A 12,654-nucleotide genomic window follows, 5' to 3' on the forward strand; every position below is an offset into this window, starting at 1 on the left:
TTTGATGGTAAAATAGTATTTGTCTTTTTATCTATAGATAATGGTTGAGTGATTTATAAGGATTCTTAAGAGTTTTCTTATCTTCATATAAATTTTGATGACAAAAAAGTGAATTTAAATCTTTTATCTATTAGATTATCGTTGAGTGATTTATATGGATTTTATAGAGTTTCCTTGTCTCTATATAATTTTTTATGGTAAAATAATAATTATTTAATCCTTTTATCTATTAAATTATTCAAAATGGATAATTATTATTCTAAAATAATATATAGTCCGATCATATTCTAATTTCAAAAGATGATAATTGTGCGAAATCTACTTCCGAAAGTGCTCAAAAATATTTTAATTTTCCTGGGATATTAAATAATTCAAAATAGATAATTATTATTCTAACATCACTTATAGTTTAATCATATTTTGATTTCGAAAGATGATAATTGTGCAAAATCTTTTTTCAAAAGTGTTCAAAAATATATTATTTTTCTTGTAAGGATAAAATGTAAATACCTTTTCTATCCTTAGATTAATTATCTATTAATTATAGTCCACAATCAGACATTAATTGCTTAATTGATAAACTTCTAATCTCATAATTTTTTGTAGGAGATGGACACTTGGCATGTGCTCAAAATTGATCACAAGACAAACAATACTCCTAATTAGCTTAGTGGACTTGAATCAAGGTTAGTTAAGGATGATCTACTTCTCTTAAACCTTTCCTTAGTTTGCACAAGTATTATTAATGCCACGTGGCATTTTCGTTATTTTTCTTAGCCGCGTGTCGTTCTACCATTGAATAATTTAGATTGCCTTATTTAAAATTGGTCGATACCTCCAAAACAATCACGATCCTCCTTCACTGAATAATAGTCACACATTTAATTAATACTATAAATACCACCTTTCTGGCTCTGCTTACGGATTTTTTTTGGCCCCTAATTTTCTCCTGACACTTTCTCTCTCTAACCAAAGCTTCTCTCTCTAAGACCACTAGCATCTTTACAGCATCCCCAGCACCTACCACTTGAGCTTTACTTCTAAGATTTGTTCGGTTCTCGTCTCCTGGCAACCTCTGTTGTATTTTCGTTACCTTCGTTACCTGTATGCGACATTGTTTATCATCCACATCCAAAAATTCACATTTGCAACTTTCAAAATGAAAATTGCAAATGTTAACTACTGGTTGTAAACAATTAAATTTTAAAATCGAGGCCTATTTAGTCGTGGGAATAATCTTCATTTTTTTTTTTTTTCTAAGCAATTACAAAAATAACATCTTATTTTTAAATTTTTAATATTTGTACAATTTCAAAAAATAATGAAACCTTGTTTTCAAATTTTTATTGTAAAGATTAAAAAACTTGAAAATAAAGTGAAATTTTTAAAAATTTTCAAAATAAAAATATTTTCCAGAAGTAAAGAGACAACGCTTGTAGAAGATTTGTTCAAAAATTACAACATAAAAAAAAAAAAAAAAACATAGAAAATTAAAAAGTAAAAATTAGTAACTAACAAAAACTAATAACTAACTGAAAAAAGGTCAATGAACTTGGCGGCTAGCGCAATGGTCTCAGGCAGAGGGTAGCTTATGGCTTCAACTGCTTTAAAACCACTCAAATCCAATCTCTTCTCATCTTCATGCTTCCTTTTCGTATCCATTATTTGGTCCTCAGAACTCTTTTCAGACTCTTCTCTTATTCCTTCGCAACCTCTGCTTCAACAAGCAAAGATGCCCTGTTCATCCAGTCACCCCCGATTGTCCACAAATTCTTGTCACTCTTGCAAGAATTCTCGAAAAATGGCATCTGGGTCAGGTCGATTCATGCCCAGATTATCGCCAGTTCCCTATCCACTAACCAATTTGTCGCTACGAAACTTGTTAAGACGTATTCCGATTTGGGTAGTTTGGAAATTGCCCGCCAGGTGTTCGATCAAAATTTCCACCCAGAAGTATTTCTTTGTAATGCAATGATGAGTGGGTATCTGCGAAACCAGCAGTACAAGGAGACCATTGAGTTGTTTCATATGATGAGACATCGCAACTTGGAAATTGATAGCTGCGCTTGTAATTTTGTGCTCAAGGCGTGCACGGGTTCCCTGGATTATGAGACGGGGATTGATATAATTAGAGTTGCTGTGGAAAATGGGGTGGACGGAGATCGTTTCTTTGGGAGTTCAATGATACATTTTTTGGTGAAATTTGGTAATGTTGACGATGCTCGAGGGGCATTCAATAAAATGCCAGATAAAGACGTTGTTTGTTGGAATTCGATGATTGGTGGTTATGTGCAGGCACATCAGTTCGATAAGGCTTTTGATCTGTTCTATGATATGCGTGGTTGTGATGTTAGTCCAAGTCCAATAACTATGGCAAGCTTGATTCAAGCTTGTGGTGCGAGTGGAGATTTGGAACTTGGAAAATGTATTCATGGGTGTGTGATTGAGTTAGGAATGGGCAATGATATTTTAGTGCTCACCTCATTGGTTGATATGTACAGTAAGATGGGAGATGCCAAAAGTGCTTATCAGATTTTTAAAAGAATGCCCATGAGAAATTTGGTTTCATGGAATGCCATAATCTCCGGATTTGTTCAAAATGGGTTGACACATGAATCGTTTGACCTCTTTCGTAGATTACTCATAGATGGTTGTGGGTTTGATTCTGCTACGATGGTTAGCCTCCTTCAAGTTTGTTCCCAAACAGCTAATCTGGAAAGTGGAAAGGTCCTTCATGGTCTCATTTTTAGAAGGGGCATTGAATTGAATCTCATTTTATCTACAGCGATTGTTGATTTGTATTCTAAGTGTGGTGCATTGAAGCAGGCAGTTACTGTCTTTTACAGAATGAAAGAGAGGAATGTGATATCATGGACTGCTATGCTGGTAGGGTTAGCACAAAATGGGCTTGCAGAGGATGCATTGAAATTATTTGGTCAGATGCGAGGAGCGGGAGTTGCTGCCAATTCTGTCACTCTTGTCAGTTTGGTCCACTCTTGTGCCCATTTAGGCTCTCTTAAGCAAGGAAAGAGTGTCCATGCTCATTTAATTCGACATGGCTTTGCTTTTGATGTAGTCAACATGACAGCCTTGATTGATATGTATGCCAAGTGTGGAAAAATAAACTCTGCCGAGAGAGTTTTTAAAAATAGGCCCATCTCTGAAGATGTTATTTTGTGGAACTCTATGATAACAAGCTATGGAATACATGGTTGTGGACATCAAGCTGTGGGAGTTTATAATAAAATGATAGGAGAAAGAATTAAGCCAAATCAAACTACCTTTGTTTCTCTTCTGTCTGCCTGCAGTCACTCAGGGCTTGTGGAAGAGGGGATGACTTTGTTTGACAGCATGAAAACCAATCATAATATAATGCCTACTGAGAAGCACTATGCTTGTTTGGTGGATCTTTTGAGTCGAGCAGGCCGTCTTCAAGAAGCTGAATCTTTGATTAAAAAATTGCCTTTTCAACCAAGTAGTGCCATTCTTGAAGCTTTGCTAAGTGGGTGCCGAACTCACAAAAACATTGACATGGGTATACAAACTGCAGATAGATTGCTTCAGTTAGATGCGATGAACCCAGGAATTTATGTTGTGTTATCTAATATATATGCTGCGGTAAGGAGATGGGATGCTGTAGATTATATCCGAGGCCTCATGAGGAAGCAAGGGCTGAAGAAAACACCAGGTTATAGCTTGATTGAAGTAGGAAACCGAGTCCACACATTTTTTGCAGGAGATGATTCACATCCAAATTGGGCAGAAATTTATCATATTTTGGAGAATGTAAGGTTAGAAGTGGAGGCTTCTGGGTATGTGCCTGATACTAGTTGTGTTCTCCGTGATGTGGATGAGCATACGAAGGTGAAATTGCTTTGGCGCCATAGTGAGCGACTTGCCATTGCATTTGGGCTTTTAAGCACTCCAGCTGGAAGCTTGATTAGGATTACTAAAAATCTTCGCGTGTGTGGTGACTGTCATAGTGTAACAAAATATATATCAAAGACAGTTAAGAGAGAAATTATTGTGAGAGATGCCAATCGTTTTCATCACTTCATTGATGGAAAATGCTCTTGTGGTGATTATTGGTAATGACAACCTGCTCCAGGACGAAAGGACAAGTCCAGTAAGGTTCCCCCGCCTCCACCTCCCAGATAGTATTATTCAACTTTCATCTGCAGCAAGTTCTCGGACAGGATTGTAGCTGTAAACCTCCCGTGGGTTGCTGCAAGAAAAAGGATTTTGGAAGTACCTAGGTAGCAAGCATTTTGTTGGATTTTATGTGAATCTCTTTCAACTAAACAACTATTTTGCATATTAAAATTATTTGAATCATCATGTTTTCATCCTAAAATTTTAGACGGATGATTGTTCGTCTTATCTCATATATTGTTGTCTTGTTTTATTATGAAAATTGGGAAATGCATAGTGAAAGGATTCTGCAAAATAGTACTTGGGAAGGAATGAAGTGCCTTCTTCTAATGTCATCCAAATATGCCATAATTTGTAGTATTTTTTTATATAAAAAGAAAATATATTGGGACAGAAGAGAATTATAATGAAGAAATCAGAAAAAGAAGACAGAAGAAAAAGAGAGACAAGATAACGAAGAAAAAATCAAACTAACAATGACATTCAATCTCATGGAAAGCACACTCCTGTGAAGCAACTGGATGAAGATTCCTATAAAGAAGCCAGAAAACTAACTCTATCACAAAGCAAGCGTAAAGATGGAAATAGACCACCAAAGCTGTGAGCATTCCTGTCTAGCCAGATAGCTCAGAATGCTGAAAAAACAGCACAGTTCCACAACTTGCTTGCATCCTTCTTCCTACTTGCTGGACAATTGGGTTCAGCTTCTAATTTGATTATTAGATTGGAATGCTATAATGTATTATGTTTTAATCATTTTTTTTCTGATGCTTGGACTATCATTTATCTGCTGCACTGTTACTACTAATCTTGCTCAACTGATTCAGGTGCGATGTTCTTTGAGTCAGAAAATTATGATCGTTCTGTTTCAATCATTTTTAGTTGATGCTTGGACTATCTTTTTACAAGTTTTTCTTTTTTAGGATTATGTTTCTCTTACTTTTTATTTTGATTTATTTGTTAGAAAAATAATCAAAAAGTTTCAGCTAATGCAATATTACTACTAATCTTGTGCAACTCATGCAGGTCTGTTTCATGGGTCAGAAAATTGTGATGGCGTTACTTGGCTTCTGTTTTCTTCTGTCTTCTTTTTTATTAAACAATGTTAAAAAAGAGTTTCCTGAGATTGTAACTGTTAACACTTTATTGAGGATAAAATTGTCACTTGATAATAGTTTTTACCTCCTTTTATGATATATATATATATATATATATGGAAACATATATGTGTGTGCATGCATGTGTGTTTATGAATTTTAGACATGAACATGCTGAAAAATGGAGTAGGCATTATTATAGACAAAAACTTAAAAGATAGTGTGGATGTAACTAGAGTAAGAGATAGAATTATAAAAATCAAGATTGTATTAGGATAAGATATAATAAATATCATTAGTGCTTATGCTCCTCAAGTTGGCTTAGCAGAAAATCTTAAGAGACAATTTTGGGAAGATATGAATAGTATTATACAAGGCATACCAGGGACTGAGAAAATATTTATAGGAGGAGATCTGAATGGATACATTGGAAGAGATAATAAAAATTATGAGAGGATATGGATATGGAGACAAAAATGAGTTTGGGGAGATGATCTTAGACTTTGCTATGTCATATGATTTTAGTATAATGAATACTTGCTTTAAGAAGAGGGAAGAACACTTAATAACCTTTAAAAGTGGACAAAATAGAAGTCAAATGGATATGTTTTTTTTAACTAGGAGGGTAGATTGTTTATCATGCAAGGATTGTAAAGTTATTCCAGGTGAAAGCCTAACCACACAACATAGTCTTAGTGTTAGATATATGTATTAAAAAATGAAAGAAAAATGATAAAATAAACCAGTGTAAAAGAACTAGATAGTGGAACCTAAAAGGAGAAAATATAATAAAATTTGAAGATAAAATGATCAAAAATAGGGATTAGACCATAGAGGATGAGATAGATACAAATACTCTTTGGAATAGATTAGCTAGTTCTATTAAAAAAAATAGAAAAAGAGATTTTAGGTGAATCAAGAGGAAGATTCTTGAATAGCAAAGAGAGTTGGTGGTGGGATAAAGATGTACAAAAAATCATAAAGACAAAAAAGAATTTCGTATAAAACGTGGCAAAAATGTAGAAATAGAGATAATTTTGAAAAATATAAGGAGGCAAGAAAAGATGTAAAAAGGGCCGTTAGTGAAGTTAAATATAGATCTTTTAATAGTTTGTATGATAGATTAGGTACAAAAGAAGGGGAAAGAGATATATTTAAACTTACTAAAGTTAGAGAAAGGAAGAGCAAGGATTTAGGAAATGTAAAATGTATAAAAAGTGAGGATGATATTGTCTTGGTTAAGGACAAAGATATTAAGAAAGAGGACGAAGTTACTTTAGTAAATTGTTTAACGAAAACCAAATAGAAGGCTTAAACTTAGAATTATCAAATAAGGAAAACACTAAAAATATAAGATTTATTTGCAAAATTAGAGTTAACGAAGTTAAGTTTGCACTAAAAAAGATGAAAAATGGGAAAGTTATGGGACCAGATAACATCCCAATTGAAGTTTGGAAATGCTTGGGTGATAACGGAATTATATGGTTAGCTAATTTATTTAATACAATTGTAAAAACTCAGAAAATGCCAGATGAATGGAGGAAAAACACTTTAATACCTATATACAAAAATAAAAAAGATATTCAAAATTGTAATAACAATTGTGGAATTAAACTTATAAGTCATACAATGAAACTATGGGAAAGGGTAGTTAAACAAAGATTAAGGTTGGAAACGAAAATCTCAGAAAATCAATTTGGTTTTATGCTTGGGAGATTTACCACAGAAGTTATTTATCTTTTAAAAAGATGTCACGACCTGCTCATTTTTCCACAATTTTTTTTTTATTATAATCAATACCACACATCTCATATCCCAACTCAGCAGGTCACAATCCACCTGAACCCGTGGGTACCAGGGATACATTAGAGCATACAGCAGAAGCCTAAGTAGCAGGAAATATACAATCATGTGCATCTAAATACCATATATCACAATATACCAAAGTCACTATACCCACTGTAGTTCCATATATACATCTCAAAAATAAAATCTAGGCACATACCCCACAAAATCTAACTGTCCCTACAAAAAACTTACCCTTCGAAAAGGGCAGATAATCAGCACTAGGTCAGCGGGGCTTTTCTCGCTCTCGTATCAGGGGCTCTTGAAAAGTTTATAAGATTAAAGGGTGAGACACCCCTCAGTAAGGGAAATAAACTAATAGCAGTGTGTGGTAATATGAGTATTCTGTGTTCTACATATACCATACATAACATAATCAGTATTGCTTTATCAAATCTGGAAAACATAAATATATCAGCACATGGCAGATCATACTGCATTTCATAAACATATCTCATCTTATAATATAATAATAACATAAAAACAATCCTAGTAGATTAGCTGGCTGTTGTCATGTATTACCCCCACATGACTGGATTGTATGGCCCGAAGGCAAGACCTAACAATGGTTGGCCGACCACTGCCAAGTCAAACAGTAGTCTGTAGGTCCGATGGGTCTGCCAAATATCATGATCACGAAGACCATGGACACATAGCAACGGTACCGTGCAAGTACTAGTCTAGACCAAGCCAACCAGGTTCTGATATCATATAACATATACTAAAACCGTGATACATGAATATCTCATATCATTAATTTCCACATCAATCATATCATTTTGCATGTATATATGTGTGTCATAAAAATCATCGGCCCGTACGCCGGTATTACACATTTTATCATAGCTCGACCCGTACACCAGCAAATCACAGTTACATAGCACGGCTCGTACGCCGGAAAATCATAGCCCAGCCCGTACGCTGGCAAATCACAATCTCATAGCACAGTCCGTACGCTGGCAAACCACAGCACAGCCCGTACGCTGGCAAATCACATCCACATAGCATGGCCCTGTACGCCGACAATCACATATAAAAATCTCGGCCCGTACGCCGATTTTCCATCATAAAATCCATACCATAAACGCATTTCCAGAAATAGTATCTCATACATTTTATACTCATGCCACACAACAGATTTTCCAAATATTCAACGTACCAATATTTTCAACATTATTTTTTTTCCTAAATATAAATCACATAAAATGTATATATATATTCCTGAAATCAAATGCTACTATATATACATTTTCTCAAAATGAACTGGCTTAATTTATCCCCTTACCTGATTCCTGAAAAACTCCTAAAAAAAATCTTCCTCGCACCCGTAGGGTTCGCAACTCAACACTCTAAAAATGGATATTCTCAGTATTAAAGTTCAGTATTTTTACACGTATATCACTTTCTTCAACTGTCAACAATCCAAATATTGAGTAAAAAGTCTTACCTTGGATTTAGGATGGTTTCCACCTAACTTTCACCAACGATCTGCTCCAGAAGATTTGGAGAGAACTTCTCTAGGAGCGTCGTGGTGACTTCGGATTGTCGATCCGGCGAAGATCTGGCCCGAAATCGACGAAAGAAAGAGGGAGAACCAAAGGGGGGGGGAGAGAGAGAGAGAGTTAGCTTCTGAGAGAAGCTTAAAATTCGGATTTTCATATTTATAGAACAGGGGATTTCGTCGACAAGCCCGTCCTTCGTTGACGAATTCTTTATTAATTTCATCGACGAAATTCAGTCCTTCGTCGACGAAGTTCAGTCAGCTCCAACCCCCTCTCGGTATCTCTTCGTCAATGAGTCCCCTATATTCGTCGACGAATTCTCTGAAGCCTTCATCAACAAATCCCCTGTATTCGTTGACAAAGCCCTGCTGATCCCCTTTTTCCTTTATTCCTTCCAAAGTTCAATGTCGTCGACGAACTCCTTTTGTTTCCGGTCTTCATTTCTCTTCCTATTTATTATTTAAATTCCATTTTTATTCGGGTCATTACATCCTCCCCTCCTTATAAAAATTTCGTCCTCGAAATTTACTGTTTCTGTAACTCGTCATCCCTTAACCAGGAAAAGGGTCTACTCATTTTATTACCTACCCTCACTTATGGCGGAGGAATACTGTGGTTACATTCCAAGTCCTGGAAGATTACATATACAAAAGAAAACTTCTCCCATAACTAAAATACTACACTAATTAAACCATTACATGTACCTGCCAAAGAAAACTACTTAACCACTTACATTTTATCCACTCAGACCTCTTGAAATAAATGCGGATACCTCTGCTTCATCTGCTCCTCGGACTCCCAAGAAGCCTCTTCTACTGCATGATTCCTCCACAAAACTTTTACCTGAATAATCTTCTTGTTACGTAGCTCCTGCACTTTCCTATCCAGAATATGTACTGGTATCTCCTTATACCCCAGTGAATCACTAAGCTCCAATTCATCATAACTGATGACATGAGAAGGGTCTAGGATGTATATCCTCAACATAGCCACATGAAATACATCGTGGATCCTGGACAACACCGGAGGTAAAGCTAACCTATAAGCTACCGGTCCCACTTTATCTAAAATTTCAAATGGACCGATAAACTTAGGATTAAGTTTACCCTTCTTCCCAAATCGCATAACCCCTTTCATCGGAGCTATCTTCAGGAACACATGATTACCTACATCAAATTCTAGATTCTTGCGGCGATTATCAACATAACTTTTTTGTCGGCTCTGAGCTACACTAATCCTGTCCCTGATAAGCTGAACTTTATCACGCGCTTGCTGCACAAGCTCAGGCCCCACTACTCGCCGTTCACCCACTTCATCCCAAAACAAAGGAGATTGACATCTCCTACCGTACAAAGCTTCAAAAGGTGTCATGCCAATACTGGACTGATAATTTTTTTTATACGCAAACTCTACCAGCGGCATGAACTGAGTCCAACTACCCCCAAAATCTAATACACACGCACGGAGCATATCTTCTAGTATTTGTATTGTCATCTCAGTCTGCCCATCTAACTGAGGATGGAATGTCGTACTAAACGATAACTGAGACCCAAGAGCCTCCTGTAAATTCCTTCAAAATCGTGACGTGAATCGTGGGTCTCGATCTAACACAATCGATACAGGCACCCCATGAGAATGAACTATTTCCTGAACATAAATCTCTACTAAACGGCTGAGGGAGTAGCTGATCTTGATAGGTATAAAGTGGGCGATCTTAGTCAAACGATCAACAATCACTCAGATGGCATTCTGGCCATGTAATGTCGTCGGCAGTCCTGACACGAAATCCATCGATATATGATCCCACTTCCACTCTGGGATGAATAACGGCTGCAACTGTCCTTCCGGCCTCTGGTGCTCAGCCTTTATCTACTGGCACGTCAAACACTGGGTTACATACTCGGCAATCTCTCTCTTCATACCACTCCACCAATACGACTCTCGTAGATCTCTGTACATCTTCGTACTACCGGGATGAACTGTATACAAAGATCTGTGAGCCTCCTCTAAAATAGTCTTCCTAATCTCAATATCGGCAGGAACTCATAATCTGGTACGGAACCGCAAAGCTCCGTCATCTGCAATACTGAATTCCTCCGCCTGACCACTCTGCACTCTGTCCATCACCTCTACCAATTCTGGATCTTCTTTCTGGGTAGCTTTAATTCTTTCCTGCAGAGTAGGATGTGCTACTAGGCTGGCAATACAAACTGAAAGTTCACTCTCTACCAACTCTATGTCGAGTCTCTTCAGATCCATCATGATCAGATGCTGGATCTCTATAGCTGCCAACACTGGTTCCCTGGATTTCCTGCTCAAAGCATTAGCTACCACGTTTGCTTTCCCTGGGTGATAACTGATGATACAATCAAAATCCTTTATCAGTTCCAACCACCTTCTTTGCCTCATGTTCAGTTCCTTCTGCGTGAAGAAATACTTTAAGCTCTTGTGGTCGGAGAAAATCTCACACTGCTCGCCGTACAGGTAATGCCTCCAAATTTTCAACGTGTGTACCACTGCAGCCAATTTAAGATCATGTGTAGGGTAGTTCTTTTCATATTCTTTCAACTACCTGGGTGCATACGCCACTACCCTACTATGCTGCATCAATACACAACCAAGTCCCTTCAAGGACGCATCACTGTAAATGACATACCCCTCGCCCCTTGATGGGATAACCAATACTGGTGCTATGACTAATCTGTATTTCAGTTCTTGAAAACTCTGGTCATAGCTGTCGTCCCACTCAAATCTAACATTCTTCTTCGTTAGTCGTGTCAAAGGTTCTAACAAAGCTGAGAATCCCTCAACGAAACGACGGTAATATCCAGCGAGACCCAAGAAACTCCTGATCTCCTAGACATTTCTCGGTCCAGTCCAATTCACTACCTCCTCAATCTTACTAGGATCCACAGAAATACCATCTCTAGATATAACATGCCCCAAGAACACGACCTTCTCCAGCCAAAATTCACATTTACTAAACTTGGCGTGCAACTTCTTTTCTCGAAGTGTCCACAAAACTTACCTCAAATGCATTTCATACTCCTCATAACTCCTCGAATAGACCAGTACATCATCAATAAACACAACAAAAAACTGGTCTAAACATTGGTGGAAGACTTTGTTCATCAAGTCCATAAATACCGCAGGAGCATTCGTCAAACCAAATGGCATAACAAGAAACTCGTAATGCTCGTACCTGGTCGTGAAGGCCGTTTTTGAGACGTTTTCTGCTTTCACTTTTACTTGATGGTGGCCGGATCTGAAGTCAATCTTTGAATACACCCGTGTACCTTGGAGCTGGTCAAACAAATCGTCGATATGGGGTAGATGATACTTGTTCTTGGTTGTTACTTTATTAATCTCCATGTAGTCTATACACATCCTCATAGTCCCGTCCTTTTTCTTCACGAATAGAACAGGAGCTCCCCACGGAGATACATTGGGTCGTATGAAACCCTTATCAAGAAGATCTTGTAACTGATTCTTCAACTCTGCTAACTCCACTGGCGCCATCCGGTACGGTACTTTAGAAATCGGCGCTGTACCGGAAAGTGGATCAATAGGGAAATCTACCTAACGGTCGGGTGGCAAGCCTGGTAATTCATCTGGGAAAATCTCCGTAAACTCCTTTACTACAGGATTGCTAGCAAGTTTTAGTTCATTCTCCGACATCTCTTTCACAACAGCTACAAACCCCTAACAACCACTCAGCAGTAGTTTTCTAGCCTAAATAGTTGAAACTAGCTGAGGCGAGGATTGCACTTGCCACCCTACGAACTTAAACTCTGCTTTCCCCAGGGGTCTGAATATCACTTCTCGTGCACAACAATCTATGCTGGCAAAATTAGCTGCTAGCCAATCCATGCCAACTATAACATCGAACCCATGCATGTCTAGCACTATCAGATCAGCAGAAAAAGTCTTTCCTTGAATATCAACTGGACAACCTCAGAGCACCCTACTACACCTCACTATAGACTTAGTTGGTGTAGATACCAACAGTTCAACTTCTAATAGTTGTGTTTTAGCCCCATATAGTTTAACACACCCCG

The 12,654-nt window shown here is 37.4% G+C and overlaps 1 protein-coding gene across 1 annotated transcript; it reads left to right on the forward strand.

The window, feature by feature from the left end:
- Nucleotides 1–926: 926 nt before the first annotated feature.
- On the forward strand, nucleotides 927–5,337 carry LOC131154448 (pentatricopeptide repeat-containing protein At3g12770-like). Its single transcript, XM_058107234.1, has 2 exons — nucleotides 927–4,256; nucleotides 5,179–5,337. Exon 1 carries the CDS (start codon nucleotides 1,642–1,644, stop codon nucleotides 4,090–4,092), a length of 2,451 nt encoding a protein of 816 aa, XP_057963217.1. The 5' UTR covers nucleotides 927–1,641; the 3' UTR covers nucleotides 4,093–4,256; nucleotides 5,179–5,337.
- The last annotated feature ends 7,317 nt before the right edge of the window (nucleotides 5,338–12,654 follow it).

The sequence above is a fragment of the Malania oleifera genome, chromosome 4, assembly GCF_029873635.1.
Source record: "Malania oleifera isolate guangnan ecotype guangnan chromosome 4, ASM2987363v1, whole genome shotgun sequence".
In the NCBI taxonomy this organism is placed as follows: domain Eukaryota; kingdom Viridiplantae; phylum Streptophyta; class Magnoliopsida; order Santalales; family Ximeniaceae; genus Malania; species Malania oleifera.